General features: G+C 46.5%; 1 protein-coding gene and 1 long non-coding RNA gene across 4 annotated transcripts in view; one reads left to right on the top strand and one right to left on the bottom strand.

Moving 5' to 3' along the window:
- The window catches only part of LOC132467190 (uncharacterized), a 4,220-nt gene extending 2,436 nt beyond the window's left edge, over window positions 1-1,784 (top strand). Inside the window, exons 1-4 of the long non-coding RNA XR_009527963.1 lie at window positions 1-101; window positions 421-642; window positions 801-931; window positions 1,157-1,784. The exon at window positions 1-101 is cut by the window's left edge and continues 2,436 nt beyond it. This is a non-coding gene — a long non-coding RNA (uncharacterized LOC132467190). The remainder of the gene's footprint in view (window positions 102-420; window positions 643-800; window positions 932-1,156) is intronic.
- bbs9 (Bardet-Biedl syndrome 9) overlaps window positions 1-17,500 on the bottom strand; it is an 80,382-nt gene that overhangs the window by 2,588 nt on the left and 60,294 nt on the right. For all 3 annotated transcript variants that reach the window (XM_060064331.1, XM_060064333.1, XM_060064332.1), the window contains 2 exons: window positions 8,655-8,837; window positions 3,492-3,741 (listed from right to left, as the gene is read on the bottom strand). In XM_060064331.1, coding sequence (XP_059920314.1) covers window positions 3,492-3,741; window positions 8,655-8,837 — 433 coding nt within the window. The remainder of the gene's footprint in view (window positions 1-3,491; window positions 3,742-8,654; window positions 8,838-17,500) is intronic.

Genomic DNA, 17,500 nt, shown 5'->3' with positions numbered 1-17,500 from the left:
GTGGTCTGGACCCGCAAAACACACTGCAGGCCTTCTCCACGGCCCCCCCAGCACAGCAGCGACCCACTCCAGCCAGGACGGTGGGACAGGGAGAGATTCAGGTGAACAACTAGCTTAATAGGTGGGATTGAATGTGGCTATATTATCAATGTTCTTTTCGTGATATATATATATTTAGCATTTGTAATAATCCCAGTTGTGATTGCAAGTGAGTAAATGGAGTACGCAAAGTACTTAGAAAGGAGACTAAACCACTAATACTAGAGGATAATGAACACTAATAATATAATTTCATAATAGATTACTACAAGTGTTACTATGTATAGTTCAATCGGTAACACACACGCACACGCTGTGTCGTTGGATGAATTAGTCGTAGGAGATAGCAATACTAATATAAATTTATTGTGTTTTAAATAGCCTGGAGCGATGGACGCGGGCCCGAAACTCACTCCGTGGTGGCTGTGAAGTCTGCGGTTCTTGGCAACAACAGTTTGAGAACAGATGTTCTGCTCTGCATTTCTCTAAACCTCCCAAAAGTCCTTCGTTCTCAGACTTCTAACGGTATCAGACCGGGGAGGAACTGACAACTTCACCCTGAAGACTTCTGAGTTGCACAACTTCGGTTTGAGCGAGCTGGAAGTGTGTACTTTTTAGATCCGAGACCGGGCATATTCAAACGCTTATATAACGTGCAACACCGGCTCATACTTGTTTCAGCCCTTTATTGAACGTAGGCACACATTGTTTACTCTTATGCTTTTAAGCTGGCCAAATTCAAAGTAACTTTTAATTTGTAGTAATTGCAGAGACTTCCAAGATGGCGCCATTGGGTGCTTGGGGGATATTTCCAGAGGCGGCCGGGGCATGGAGCGTCCGCAGAGTGGAGAAAGTGACAGGGGAGATGATGGGACAACCTGCAATTTAACCGGTGGGCTGAAATCGAACCTGCGGCGCGGCCATTACACGCCTTGCCTCGTGTGTGTGTGTGTGTGTGGTGTGTGTGTGTGTGTATGTGTGTGTGCGTGTGTGTTTGTGTGTATGTGTGTGTGTGTGTGTGTGTGTGTGTGTGTGTGTGTGTGTGTGTGTGTGTGTGCATGTGCTTTTTTCGACTTCTTCTCTGTTCCACTGAGATGTTTCCTGTTCCTATTATTAGACAGGCGAACGCAAAGACGCCCTGGTCCTCCGCGTGGAGCGGGGCCCGGAGCCCGCCTCCAGATGGGAGTTGTGCGCCGAGGCATTCCTCTAGTATTCTGGGATGCGGTCTGGAAACGGGGGTGACAGAGTGCTGCCGTGGTTACCAGCAATTTGACTGTGGGCTTGTCGCTATTTCAATCCCCCGCTACCCCCCCCCCCCCCCCCCCCCCTCTTAACTGTGCATGCAACATGTCCTCTTACACACACGCATACACACACACACACACACACACACACACGTGCACAACACACATGGGCGCACACATATGCTCGTACTCTGAATGCACATAGACACACACTGTCAGTGCTTGCTAATTATTTTTTTATTTAATTTGTTAGTTTATATTGTGTGTGTGTGTGACCACAGCAACCAATGGGACAGTGAAAATGACTATAAAATACGCACTTTAGGGGCCACATAGGGGTTTGTCAAGTATCTGTGTGTGTGTGCTTTAGTTTAATTCCACTGTGAACATGCTCTTAAAAGTGTCTGTTTGATCATAAAGAATAATTATGTAAACGATTGAGGAAGACTGCAGTCAGTTTAGCGGAACATTTGACTGTGTTACAGTAATAAATAGATATTTGCTTTGTTACGTTTTTGTAATTGTGCACTGATTTCATCATTACATCCCCCGAAAGACAGTCCAAACATTTTCTAACTGTATTGTTTTTCATTTTTTTAATTACTGTATGACTGAGTATTGCCAAGATAGGCAACATTGGTGTTTTCTCAGAACAATGTTGCACTATCAACTATAGGTGTACAATATGACTCTGGGAGGCTGGGATTGTGAGTTTAGCCCATTGGAGCTAATTGGATAGACAAGTATGCATTGTATCCTATTCTGATACGATTGTGTCAATGCAATATTTATATGATATATTCACAGTATCGTATTACAATATGGCAACAGTCGTTATACTATATGTACCACCTAATTGCAACTTTAAAAAATAAAGCTATTTCTAAACAATTTTATACATTTGAATATGTACCATGGCCTCATGAAGCCAAAAACAAGTAAATAGTATTTTGATGGAAGTGTTTTGAATTGATCACACCAGTGATTAATTGATGCTCTCTAAGAGATGTTCATTTGATAGATGTGTTTACTGTTTGGTTGAAGAAATCATTTTTGAGAAGAATTTGTGGAGTTTTGTCAAAATGATTAACTCTTCTCAGGTTTGTGTTTAGAGTTTTGAGAAATTGAGCTATAGTTTCAGAAAACGTGTTTAAACGATTGAGAAAAACAGTAAGAGCGTTTTACAGAGTGAGACACGACAAGAGGACCCAGGGCAGAGGAGAGGAGTCAAAACAGAGAACAGGAGGAGATAGGAGAGAAAGAGAAGGGGTGCAGACACGAGCAGAAGAGAGGAGTAGACAGAAGAGGAGGCAGAAGGAGAGAGAAAGAGAGGAAAGTAGGAATGAGGTGAGAAAGGAGGAGGTGAGGAGTCGAGAGAAGAGGGGCAGTCATGAGCAGAGGTGAAGACGTGAGGAGAGGAGATAAGAGAGGACAGGAGTTGAGAGGAGAGGAGGGGAACTGAGAGGGAGAAAAATGAGCTGAGGAGAGAGGAGAGGAGGGAAGAGGAGGCAAGGTGAGAATATAGGAGATGAGAAGGAATGGAAGGACAGAGATTGCTGAAACAAAACGGAGCAGGGAGGATATGAAGGACACAACACAACTGGAGATGATGATCAAACCAATACAATGTTTCTATTCAGGAGAGAAAGAGGCAGAATTTACGACATTAATTTGAAAATTACTCACACACACACACACACACACACACTAAGGAACAATGATACACACCCGGCATTGACGTCAGAACAAAAAAATGCTCACTGCTCTCTAATAGATGACCAACCACATAAACAATATACATATGTGGGTGTGTGTATGTCTTTGTGAGAGAAGAGAGAGTTCATGTGTCTGCACACGTGGCAGTGTGTGAACTAAGCTCTCAAAGACATTGGTCTGTCAAGTTACAGCCTTAATTAACAGCCGTCTGTATATTAACAGATCTGTCTCTGCATACATGTGCAAGTGCGAGGGCATATAAAGGCACGCGTGTAATTACTGTTGCCGTGTTATTGTGTTATTGTGCGACTAATGAAACACATACATCTCCCAGCAAGTTAAAGCACATAACTAAATCAACTAGACACACTATTACAATCACAGACAGGACATTAAACAGGGCCTCATCCAACCGAACCCAGCCCCTTCACCCTATGGCACCCACCATCCCCAGGTCTCCCCCTCTGCACCCCCACTATCCCCTTCACTCACCGGGCCGGACCAGCGTCTGGACCTGGGCTGGCACCGGGGCGTTGGTCTCGGAGGCCAGGGAGAGCCTGCCTCCCTTCCCCAGGCGGTCGCACAGCAGGGTGATGTGCTTCTTCAGCCTGCCGGTGTCGGCGGGCAGGCCCAGGGCGGGCCCCGCGCTCTGGGCCAGCGAGGCCGCCTGGTCCTTGGGGCTCCGCGACAGGCAGCTCCTCAGCAGGTGGGAGACGGCCGCGTCACAGCTCTCCTCCCAGCCCTGGGGAGGACAGATGGAGGGGGAGGAGCGAGAGAGGAGGACAGGTGGAAAGAAAAGGAGCGGTTAGAAGGGAGAAAAGGAGAATAGAGGACAGAAATGAAAGGAGAGAGGGAGAGGTAGAGGAGATAGGGGGAGGTAGGTATATTCTCAAAGGGATTCACATATCTACATTTATACATTTAAAAGCCAAGAGGGAATACGGTAGGTCAGGGTAGACAGATACTTTACCTCATAATTGTAAAATAGCAAATTGCGAATGGAATTAAAATGATTGAAACAATAGTTGAAGGTCAACTAAGCCATAAGGGATAGGAATATGCCTAAAATGTATTGATGTTTAGATTTAACATTATTGTCATCGCAACGGGGAAGTATTGAGGCAACAAAATACAGTTTGTTTGAACCAGAAGTTCAAACAAAACAGTAAAAAAGGCAGGCTATCTACGGCACAATTCATTTCACTGTGGTACACGCTGTACAATCTGGACCCATGTCAATGTGGATAGCACATATAATACCATAAACATGTGCATGAGCACTTATTGCTATTAGATTGGCCGTAGACACGTGAGTAGTAGTAGGCATTGGGGCTTGCGCAGTAGTAAAGGTCAGATCTGTAGTTGTACTCTCTACTGGTCTCACACACACACACACACACACACACACACACACACACACACACACACACACACACACACACACACACACACAGCAACTGACTCCTCAAATAAGGATGGAACTACAGGAGGTAAGGACGAGAGAGGAGCAGGGGAGAAGGGAGAAGGGGATGGGAGAGTGGAGGAGGATGAGGAAGAAGAGGAAGAGAAGGAGGAGGAGAAGATGTTGACAGGTAACCCCCCCCCCCATCCTGCCTGCCGCCCTGCTGATAGGCCCCTAATGAGCCATAATGACAGGTAATTAACCCTGTAAGTACGATGGCGCACACACACAATCACACACACACACTGATAGAGAAAATACAGAATAATAGGGATAAGAAGAGAGACGAGGAGAAGAAATTAGAAGGAAAAAGAAAAAAGATTAGGAGATGATAGGGGTGAGGTGAAGCCCAGACTGATGGAGAGACAGAGCGAAAGAGAGATGAGGGGATGACAGACAGAAGATATTTGGACAACGATAAACGAGTAAGGCCAAGGACATGGGAGAGCAAGATTAGAAACACACACACACACACACAGAGACAGAGAGACAGAGAGACAGAGAGAGAGAGAGAGAGAGAGAGACAGAGAGAGAGAGAGAGAGAGAGAGAGAGAGAGAGAGAGAGAGAGAGAGAGAGAGAGAGAGAGAGAGAGAGAGAGAAAGAGCGTGAGAAAGAGCAAGAGAGAGAGAGAGAGAGAGAGAGAGGCGGCTGCGAGGTGAAGGTGAGGGGACAGGAGACAGGAGCGAGCGAGTGAAGCTGGGGGCATCGGACGGGGGTTGTTATATTCTTACAATACCTCTCCAGGTTCTCCAGCTACTGGAACAATCGCATACTGGACCCGAACAACGGGTTTCTGGGGAAACTTGGCTCATCGACTCCACCCCCCAACCCCACCACCACCACCATCCGCGCATTAACCACCAGTCTTGACATGCTGTGGGAGAGAATTAAACCTCCCTAAACTAAACCCCAGACCTTCATCTCTGAATGGAAATCCAGCCACAGTGAAAAGGCCGGTTTGGATCCGGACCAAACCTATCAATTAGGAGATAAAGGGTGCTGAGCGAGATCCAACTGCTGCCGTGGCCTATATGCAAGGCATTAAACCCACAGCCCATTCTCTGTCATCTGCTAAATGTGTAAAGTCTTTTGACGTCATCTCTATGAGCAAGAGGATGCTAAGATTTTCGAATTAGTGTTTAAGGGTATTGGGGTTTATGACAATGATGGTTCAGACAGATCATTTGGTTCAGAGAAACGCGTAAGTAATGAGAGATCATTCTTTAGCCAATTTCCTGAAATGCCCACTCCGACTAGCCTATTTGTACAATTCTATCCTCCTTCAGTGTCTGAGGTCACTCTGAATTTTCATAACATTTGTTGCCAATAAATTTGGTGAGTAAATTGTGGCAGCCAATTCTATTCTCTGTATGTCACTTTGAATTACATGCTTGAGCCAGTTGTCTCAAATATAGCTAGACATTAAATCGGGTGAGTATGATTTCGGCCATTCCACTGTCTGGCCAACTGCAAGGGCTGTGGAAACATCTCTGGACTGTGTCAAGATCATTACGTTCGACAATTGGAAAACCCCAGGTGTGATTGCGGGATAACTGGAATACTATGTAGAAAGCAGTCCGGGCCCAACAAAGGGCCCTGTGGGACTCCCAAGACAGCGAATTCTCCCTGCAGCCATCCCAGGAGCCATTGGGGGAAGCCATTTGAGAAGCTTGAGTTCTAAATATGTGTGTACGGCCGGCGCTCAGCCTCTGGGGAGGGGAAATCATCCCTTCAATCCCGTCCCGTGACTAACTCCATCAACGTTGTTCTCTGAGTACAGTAACTGAAAATCCCCCAAATCCCACCAGGGCTTAGTATTGCAGCCGTTACACTTAGGGCCCTTGTTTCTTCGAGAAACCTATCAGTGATAATCAACCCTTAAGGGAGAGGAGGTGGAGGCTGTCCTCGTCTTGTTGGCAGAGTCGCGTGGCAGACTGGGGCCCCGGCTGAGCGAGGCGCCTCCTCAATTACCAGGGAGCCTGCAACCCTACTCCCCTTCTCCCTTTCCGCTCCTACCCTTCACCTTCTCCTCCTTTCAAAAAAAGATAGACTTTCAGAACGTCTTTCAGGCGAGGAATGCTTTAAGACAGCCTCCGTCCAATCAATGGCCTATTAGTGCACATCTCCATGTCAACCTTCAGCGAACAGCACAAGAACATACATTCTTCCTTGAGTGACACCAGGGCATTTTTTAAATTCTCTCAGTTATTTAAGGTATGTTTCTGACTGTTTTACATTGTAATCTATCTATCTTTCATCTGCCATGATAGATGGACAAAGACATTAGGCTATTATCTACCACTCCATCCCCAAGACCCTCCACCCACCCCCCCCCCCCCCATACCCACAAGACCCCATACCCAGGGACGCTATGTGAGCACTGAGGAGGATCTGTCTGGGTCACTGGATGCTCCTGAATGGAGTTGAAGTGGCCTCCTCTCAACAAGTCTCCTCTTCCACTTAGAGGTTTCCCTCAGAGCGGATAGAAGGCTCCTGGTTATCAGCCCAGGGCAGGGGTTCCACGGGTTGGATGGGCCGGACCAAGGCCGGCGTAATGGAAACTGTGTACACAGTGTGCATAATCCCCTGGAACTCAATGCCTGTTGGATACTAATAGTCGCAGGAATGGAAAGACTGCATTTCAACCAGGGAGAGAGATTTCAGGAGATCAGTCAGAAGGCCTGAGAGGATTACTGAGACACGAATGACTGACAGAAGACAAGATGGAGGAGGGAGATGTTTAAAGGATGAATGCATGTGTGTGTGCATGACTGAATTAATGAATACATGAATAAATGAATGAATGAATGGGGGTCAGGGTGATCCTCATTCTCTTGATTCTTGCACCCTGGTAGAAATAAAAAAAGAGGCGGAAGTTAAGTTTGATTAATGATAATAAGAACCCTAATAATGTTTTAGTTTCTGACCATTCCATGACTCCCGCTCCGACAGACATGTGCATCTCTAATCATACAATAACAAACTTTCTTTCCTTGCCCACACTAGAGGTCACTGCTCTCTCCATTCTACAGGATCTAGAGGTGTGTGACTTTCCCAAAGGGAGGGGAAATTCCGGGGACTTATCCAAGAGGGAATGCCATTGAAAGCGGACTCTGGTCGAAGGACTTTCACTCATCTGGAGTGAACTCACCTGCAGGGCCACGCAAAAAGGTCACGGTGGCCATGACGATGAGGAGGGCGAGAAGAAGCCTTCATCTTCTTGCCTTGGTCAGATTAGTCCGATTGCCTGTCTGTCGGCCTGTCTGTCTGTCTGTCTCTCATTTCTGTCTGAATGTGCGGACTGATCTGAGGGCCAGTATGAAAGTGTGTGTTGTCCTGAAATAGCATGTCTGTCGTCACATTGGTCTGAATGTCTTGGACAGACAGAGCTATATTCTTACACAGAGCTATGGTCCTTATTACTGCTGATTCACATCATCAATCCCCATTCAAACACATACGAACAGACACATGTGCACACGAACGCACTCACACACACACACACACACACACACACACACTCGCATACACACACACACACACACACCCAACAGTCTCTGAGGGGTGAGAAATCTGTCATCATCAAACTGCAGCTCATGGAGGACCTCTGTCAACACCACTGTTTATACGGCCTTCTGAGCCTCCTGACACACACGCACACACACATACATACACATCTGAGGGTCAGAGGTTGATCAAAGAGCTCCGTCTCGTCCACTCTCTCTCACTCTCTCTTATTCTGAACTCTGACCTTGGGACGTATGAATGAATGTATGTATGTGTGTCAAAGTGTGTGAAAGAGGGTGTGTGTGTGTGTGTGTGTGTGTGTGTGTGTGTGTGTGTGTGTGTGTGTGTGTGTGTGTGTGTGTGTGTGTGTGTGTGTGTATGTTTCACTTTGAGGTTGTGCGGGATAAGCTCTGTGTGATAGTATGCATGCCTAAATGTTAAGTTAATGTTAAGGTAAAATGTCAAAATGTCACGGCTATTATAAATGATCGTTATGGCTGAAAATGATTCAAAGAAAACCACCGTTGTGGATTGGACGTCTAGACTTATGTGTGTGTATGTGCATGTCTGTGAACGTGAATGAGAGAGATGAATGGATATGGATATGGGTATGGATGGATATGCCTTGTGCGTGTGTGTGCGCGTGTGTGTGTGTCTGAGTATGTATGTGCGCTTGTGTGTTTACCAGTGTGGGTGTGTCTTGCAGCAGGGGCAGCAGGGTAGCCTCCAGTATGTTGGTCTGGTCGGGGGTCAGGCCCTGCCACAGACTCAACAGCAGCACCAGCAAGTGGGTGGAGCTACGCAGACGGACAAACGCCTGCTCCAATAGGAGCCGGTTCTCCTCCGCAGCGTCCGCTAAGGCCATCAACTGAAACCAGAGAGAAAGAGATTAAATAATGAGAGACGAATTAATGAAGAGAGACAGAGAGAGAGTGTACATTCAATTTACCTTTTTATACTACTTTCATCCCCTTATACTTATGCTAATACATTTGTATATTCCCTTTTGTCTCTAAATTGTAGGATATTAATTGAATTGCCTAACCACCAGACCCTACTGGTGAGTGTGTTTGACTACCAGCCTTCTCCCAAAGTTCCAGGTTTGATCCCCAGCCTAACCTGTAGAACCCTTGACCCAGATGCCCTGTAAGGCTCATGGGACATAACTTCAGCAGTCCGCGTCCTTGGACGGCTGCGGACATGTACAGGTCACGGAGAGGCACGTGCGGTTTCATTCATTCGCTACCTCCGAGGGTCCCCATCGCTCCGACTTTCCCCAATTCCATCTGAATGCCATTTGATGGCCCTAATGCACGTAACGTTGTTGGCCAAACGCCTGAATAATCCAAAAGATGCACAATGCGCATTAGAAAAATTGTGTTCCTTTAATTTCTCTTTGGACATTACGGATGTTTCTATAAATGTGGTTAACTTCGGATGTCATCACACAACCTCTTTTACAAACATGCTTTGGTTGTGAAGTCTGGAGCATGTGCCATCAGACTGCCATCAGACTGCCATCAGACTGCCATCAGACTGCCATCAGAGCGCCATCAGACTGCCATCAGACTGCCATCAGAGCGCCATCAGACTGCCATCAGAGTGCCATCAGACTGCCATCAGACTGCCATCAGAGTGCCATCAGAGCGCCATCAGAGCGCCATCAGACTGCCATCAGAGCGCCATCAGAGCGCCATCAGAGCGCCATCAGACTGCCATCAGACTGCCATCAGAGCGCCATCAGACTGCCATCAGACTGCCATCAGAGCGCCATCAGACTGCCATCAGAGTGCCATCAGACTGCCATCAGACTGCCATCAGAGTGCCATCAGAGCGCCATCAGAGCGCCATCAGACTGCCATCAGACTGCCATCAGAGTGCCATCAGACTGCCATCAGACTGCCATCAGAGCGCCATCAGAGTGCCATCGGAACGCCATCAGAGCAGCATCAGAACGCCATCAGAGCAGCATCAGAACGCCATCAGAGCGCCAACAGAACGCCATCAGAACGCCATCAGAGCCATCGGAGCGCTTTTTTACAGTCACAGCGGCCACACATGTTTGGCCTCGTGGACATGGGCGGGTGAATTCACCGTCGCTTTGGACAGAAAGAGTCTGCCAAATGAAACTGAATCATAACTTGTAAAAGTAGTATAAACAACAAGGTAGAGGGTTAATTAAGTCAGGAGTGGGACTCAGGTGGTGTGGGTCATGCCGCTAAACTTTGACCCTCCAGCCCAGGGTCGACCTCGTCAACCCCCCCCAACCCCGTAACAAAGGGAGAGAGGGGTTTCTCCAAGAGCGATGACAGAAAAAGACAGATGGAGACACAAAGAGAGCGCAAGCGAGGACACGCCGGGGCAGAGGAAGGAAAGAGCAGGAGGAAACAAAAGAGGAGAGTGAGAGAGAGAGAGATAGGGAGAGGTGGAAGGAGAGAGAGGTGAGGGGAAAGCAGATCCGTTTCTAATGGAGGTGTGTCTCTTTCTCGGAGGTAAATGAGTGATCGGGACGCTGACTGAAGAGCAAGACTTGGAGACAAACCGCTCTGACAGCGCTTTGGCTGACAGCTTCACAGACACCTGACACCCACCAAAACACTGTGTGAAAGAGAGAGCGAGAGAGAGAGAGAGCGAGAGCGAGAGCGAGAGCGAGAGCGAGAGCGAGAGCGAGAGAGAGAGAGAGAGAGAGAGAGAGAGAGAGGTAAAGAAGGAAATTAGAAGAGAAAAAACTGACGAAAAGAGCTAAATAGATACATACTATCGATAGCTGGTATATCAGCATGCAAGTTGTGTGTGTGCCTGTGTGTGTGTGCGTGTGTGTATGTGTGTGTGTGTGGAGGGGGTAGAGTATGGTTGATAAAACAAGCCATATTGGTTTGTGTAATTCTAGAGTAGACCATAAACCTGTGGTCACATGAAAATGTGTGCGTGCAAACACACAGACACACACACACACACACACACACACACACTGGTAGCATTTGAACCCAATAAACTTTTCTCTCTCCTTCCTTCTGTTGCACCCCCACAGAGTCCCCGACACACAAGGTGAATGCTTCAGATTTCGCACACACACACACACACACACACACACACACACACACACACACACACACACCTTTGACACAACCTGTAACACATTCATCTTTAACATCCCCCCACTGCCAATATGCTTAAACACACACACAAACACACACGCACACGCACACGCACACACACACACACACACACACACACACACACACACACACACAAACACACACACAGACGAATGCTCTAAGCCTGGTCTTGCACAGGGACAAGCCCACCAGAAGCAGGGCTTTAGAGTTGGTGTGTATTGATAAAAGGGGCAATGAGGGCCAATCAGATGGGCTCCCCCAGTCAAGGGCTCCATTGTTAGGAGGAGGTCCAACTCCATACGCCACTGATTGGTACCAGCTGAATGAACACAAAGACACATTTAGCCTGAGAGACCACACTAACACGCACACACACACACGCACGTGCAAATCTGTGTCTATATGAGTATATGCATTATATATATACATACACACTGACGACCGGGAACCCAGGTTTTAATCTACACAGGTAACTGTCTTTGTGTGTGTGTACAAATGTGTGTGTCTGTGTATGTGTGTACTGTAGCGACCTGCCAATGACTTTAAACAACCTTCTTACAGGTATCATGGGCTACCCTAGCCTCGTGGGACCATCCTGGTCTCGCAAGTTCACGTTCTGTTTCTATTTGCCCATCAGGCCTAAACGCCGCTGAAAAACAAAAATGCTAGAGCCAATCAGCGCTTGGGGAGAGAGTTTCAGTTCATGATGAACAAGCAGCGGTGTAGTCTGCTAAATTAAAAAAAAGGACGCCAGTGCCCAAGGAAAGTGTAGCAATCCACAGAGCAACACAACTGTTTTGATCTGAATTAGACTGAATAACAATACTAAAGGAACAGAGATCTGCAGAAAAAAATTGTTTTTGCTTAGTTCCAACCGGATTTGGTTTGAGTGTAGAGAGCAGGAGCATCACTCTGAATGGCTGTAGTTTTTGGAACTTCCTTAGGCCATGGCCATATTTAGAATTCCATTCCTGCCTGCCCAGTGAAGACCTGACTGATATTTAATGCGAAACGCAATCGTGAATATCAGGAGGGTCTTGGCTAGGGCTACCCTATTCTAGAGCAGTACTACTAGAACCAGTCCCAGAGGCTCCCGTACACGACAGGGTGTGTGTCAGGGTACTTTCTTTGAGACCTTGTTGACCAGGACATACGAAAAGGAAGGCAGGACATTTTCTACAATATCTTACACCTGGATCTTTAACGGCATTGTCATCTATTTGTGCACCTCTGTGAGGAAGCTTAATAGCTGCGCCTAAACAAGTGATCTGAATTCACTGTGTTACCCAGAAAAAAGGGTCTGCTTAAAGACAACTTCAGGAACGGGTGTTCCTCAGAGTACTGTACTCGGGGCCGGAATGTTTTTGCAGGTCTGTACTCCAGAGCGAGGGGTTTCAAATTGTACGATCAATAAATACGTTGCTCTTTGTTGCTGTTGAACCCAACTCCATGGAAGGGCTTTGTGGATTTGATCCCTATTCTAGGATGAAACATAATCAACATAATGATAGAAAGAGTCAAGAGTGCTTCTCACCAGAACCCCCCTATTAGGTGTCCCATTAGAGAAATATTTGACGGTGTGTGTAAAGTAATATTATTAAGTGTTTGCTAGTTCAGCTCTTCATGTCATAGAAAATTGATACAAAGCTACAGCCTGGAGCACTTAGTGAATGGCATATCCTTCTCAGAGTAACGTGTAAAAAAAAAAAGGAGTGTGTTTTCATTTTGTCTAGAAAGCTCTGTTCTCATTAATGGGTTTCCAATATCATCCAACCCAATATCTAGGCAGGCGCAACCCTAAATACTATCTACATTAACTCAACCACAAACACCTGCGTCCGTCAATATAAATAAAAAGAGCAGGCTAATCACGTGTTGAAGTTGAACGTCAGTTTACGTCATATTGTAATTCATAAACTATCGGTAGAACAGACACACTATCAGACTCCAGCCCCCCGCTTTCAGTTCAGTCTTTAATATTTAATCCAGCGGTATTATGATGTCAAACAATGGACATTTCTGCAGGGACATTTGAAAGCCTTTCAATTTTGGCAGCATCGTCATCTTTTGCGCTGGTCGGCATACTTAGACGTGGCGTAAGTGTAAAGACGGAAACGAGATATGAAATTCAAGATGTGAACTTTTATGTGGAGCAAAACGGGTGTAGCCTCGAGGCTCAGCCGACCACAGATTGACGTGTTTCCAACGGTTGACAAGGGCAGCTCAAGGTCAAGTGGATGTTTAAAGAACCCAAGTGATTGTTCTGAGTGATGTTTCCTGGAAGACATTCCTTTGGTTAATATGATTACACAATTATTAGTAGGTCCATATCTCATATGACACCAATGGGCAGGCATATACTTGTCACAGCTATAAGCACCATATATTATATTATGATAAGTTAAGGCTCAGTGGACATGTGTAAATGTATTCAAACGTAGTCCCGCTATAAATGTACTTAGTTGCTTTTTGTTTCCCCATATCAAATTGTTTTATGTTATCCGGTACATTTTAAATTAATTATATAATTATGATTTGATTGGTTGCTGTCCATTCTGCTAGTCTAATTGGGTGACTGTGAAGATGGCAGGGGTGCTGATTGTTTTGGGAGGAATTCGCAGGGAAAAACGACCTTTATTTAACCGTTTAAAGATTTTAAATTTTAAATAATAAGAATAATAATCAGATTTTCTATAAAAAGATTGTTTCAGCGAATATATTTAATTAAGAAGCCTAAGTTTGACAAATGTATTTCTTTGAATATGGGGACTGGTCATTAGACCCAGGGCGTGGTTAAAGGGCTACATAGATAAGGTGAATTAAACAGACCGGAAAAGAAAAACATAGAATAATGAGAAAAAGGATGAGAGACTCTCCCACTTGTGCAGAGTATGAATTATACGGAAAGGCCACACCACATTTTCCATTGCTCGTCTGTGCTTAAGAACATAGACTGTATACCTCAGCCTATATGTGCGTATGTGTGTACGTGTGTGTGTGTGTGTGTTTGCATGCGTGTGTTTGCGTGTGTGTGTGTGTGTGTGTGTGTGTGTGTGTGTGTGTGTGTGTGTGTGTGTGTGTGTGTGTGTGTGTGTGTGTGTGTGTGTGTGTGTGTGTGTGTGTGTGTGTGCGTCTGTGGGTAAATGTGTGTGTCTGCCTGCACGGTCCATTGAACTGACAGATTAGATGTTTCCTGCTAAGTTAGCCACAGCAAGCAGAGTGGATGGACTCCAAGCCACACACACACACACACACACATACAAACACACACCGTTTGGGTGTTGGAGCTATCTGGAAAATGACAGAGGAGTGTTTGGCCGGGAGCAACGTGGCACACGTTGCATCCCTCTCTCTCTCTGGAGGAGAAGAGGAGGAGGAGGGGAGGAAAAAAGGAGGAGAGGAGGAGGAAAGCAGAGAGGGAGAATGAAGGAAAAAGGAAGAGGTTCTCAGAGGAGAGGGAGAAAGGGCATGGGAGGAAACGAAAAAAGAAGAGCGAGTGACAGTTGGGATGAATAACAGATACAGCAACAACAGAAAAAAGACAGGAGAGAGGGGGAGGGAGAGAGAGAGCAGGAGAGTCAGAGGTCGACAGGGGAGGAATAAAAGCCCAGTTCGGCATTCAAGAATAGTATATTTTAGTGTGTATGCATGGGTTTGTGGGTAATTATGTGTGTGTATGTGTGTATGAACTAATACGAGTTTAATAATGCAGAAGTAAAATGTTCATTTCCATCCCTCTCCGTCTTTATCAAACACACACAGTTGTTCCAAGTAAAGTTGAGTGCCAATTCCTGTCTGTGTTCTGGTATCCCGCCAAACACCTGCAGACACACACACACACACACACACACACACACACACACACACACACACACACACACACACACACACACACACACACACACACACACACACACACACACACACACACACACACACACACACACACACACACACACAGCCCGCCAAGTGCCTCATAACGTGCCAGGGAGGATCCTTGCTCCGGCCAGGCCCTCCCCTGCTAAATGAAACGAGGAGAGGTGAACTCAGCAGCGTTTAATCCGCCGGCGGCCGGGGGACAGGGCTCCTGCTCCGGGGCTGTGGAGATGTTCTATGTGTTGTGTGACCTGCTGGGGATGAGGTAGGACCGCTCTGTGAGGCCCGCTCCAGACCCCGTCCCCTTTCCTATGGCCCACGCCAACTCGCTAATCCGCTCCACTCTCCGGTGCGACGTTGAGAACTGGAAAGTCTTAAGCCTTCGCTCGGACTCAAAAGTCCCACGGGACGGCTGGCCGGCCACTGAACACGGGCCAGAAGATGGACGCCTTCCGTCCTCCGAGTCGGGACATGAAAGTGTCCGCCCGCCACCACGGCCGGAGGTGAGGCCGTCTGCCAAAAGCCGCCTGGCAACAGTAGCACGGCTATATGAACCCTCTCCAGCCTCCGCCCGCGTCCCAGTCTGGGAGAGATGTTCTCTACGCAGGGATTTATAGTAGATATATTTGATACCCCAGTGATTACCCCAAAGCAATATTTAGCTAAATATAGACAGAGATAGGGGCTGACAGACGGACACAGAGACGGAGAGAGAGAGTGCATGCATGAGAGCGAGGCCGAGAGAGAGAGCGAGGGAGGAAACAGTTTCATCGCGGTGAGCTACAAGCGACCGGTAGCGATAGTCATCTAGCCGGGTGCGTGTTGACAGACGCGGGCAGACAGGCCCACACTGAAGCCCATTGTCTGTGGTCACGACCGGCAGACAGACAACACTGATAACACTGTCTTCACTGTGACAGATAAGAACAGAGGGCACAGGGGGGACCAGATAGGGAGAGAGAGAGAGAGTGAGGGACAGAGAGAAATACAGAGTGAGCGAGAGCCGGAGAGAGAGAGTGACAGCGAGATGGCGAGAGAACGAGAGAGGGAGAGCACTACCGAGTGAGCTAGACAGAGAGATATGGGGGGGGGGGGGGGAGGCTGGCATATATACGGTGCTGTTTACACGGACGCCAGCGGGGTATGGTGGCGGTGTCAGACTAGAGACAGGGAGAGAGGAGGGGGATGAGCCGATAGGATCTGGCAACCCTGACGAGGTGGACCTTAGATAGTTAATCAGCCGCATGGGAAGGCTCCAGGTCACACAAATCTTCTCATCCCTCCGTCTCTCTCCGTCTTCGCTTCTTCATTCTCTTCTTCCCTCTCCATCTCCCTTTATTTTATTATCTCCCCTTCACTAACCCCATTGTATCATCAAGCTCCCCTGCTTTCTTTTTAACTTCCTCTCATGGCTGCCACCACCATTTTGAGAGCTTCCCGCCCTTCACAGTGGGAAAAAGTTAGAGGCTTCCCAAGCTTCAGGAACCCCTCTCTCTAGTCCTGGGCTGAGACACAGCTCTGACTGAGGCCAGTGGGTCCACTTCATTCTTCTGTCCCTTCTCTCTTTTCTTTCTTTCTATCTTGGCCACTTTAGTTCTTTTTTTGTATACATCAATTGATAACACATTTGATTAGGAATTTACATCAGCCTCCCTCATCCAGTCTGCACACGTTTTCTCAAGAAGAAATACAATTCGAAAAGAACATTTCTTAAGAAATTGCGGCTGGCTTTAAATAATATGTAATATTTAAGGGGTTGAACGGAGTTCAATCAGAGTTTATTCCAAAGTGGAAAGTCTGAATGGAGTAACTGTAACAGTATAAACATATAAACCATTTAATAAAGTCAAATTGTTGAAGTTTAAGAGCTAAACAAATGGCTCAACTAAAGTGAAACAGTTATAACTTTAAACTAGCAGTATAATGCAGTAGTATGATGTAGTATGATGGTAGTGGTGTGGACGTAGTATAAGCATGACAAGTTGCGATAAATGTGTGCTTCTATACAAGGTTGACAACCAACCATGTATGAAGAACCTAGCCTCGAACCCAAGCCTCATTCTCCAAAACTATAACTGGGACTCCTATAAATGGGACACAGTCCTGCTCAGAAAAGGGAGGGCCTTGATTGGGACCCATGTGATAAAATAATACTAACAATACTCAAGTATATTTCCAATTGCTGAATTACACCAGCGAGATAGAACTACTGTAACAGTTTAAGCTTAAAACATTGACGTTGTTACCCTCTGCCAGGGCTCACTGGAGATCAATGAGACGAAGAGAAAACACACCAAGAAGGTAAAAACAAAAAAATTATAAAATATATAAAAAATCTGTTTATATATCTGGAAAGATCAAAAAGTGATGAAAATGTTGTAATGCAGTCAGGCCCGCAGCTCCCTATACACAGAGTACGCAGAGTGCGTAGGGCAACAAGTACCTGAGGGGGCACCAAAAATTAAGGTTTGTAAAATAATAATACATTATTGAATTAAAAAAATACGTTAATTCGTTATGAAGAGGCCCACCGTTG

The sequence above is a fragment of the Gadus macrocephalus genome, chromosome 11, assembly GCF_031168955.1.
Source record: "Gadus macrocephalus chromosome 11, ASM3116895v1".
Classification (NCBI taxonomy): domain Eukaryota; kingdom Metazoa; phylum Chordata; class Actinopteri; order Gadiformes; family Gadidae; genus Gadus; species Gadus macrocephalus.
This window is presented reverse-complemented; position numbering and strand designations above follow the sequence as displayed.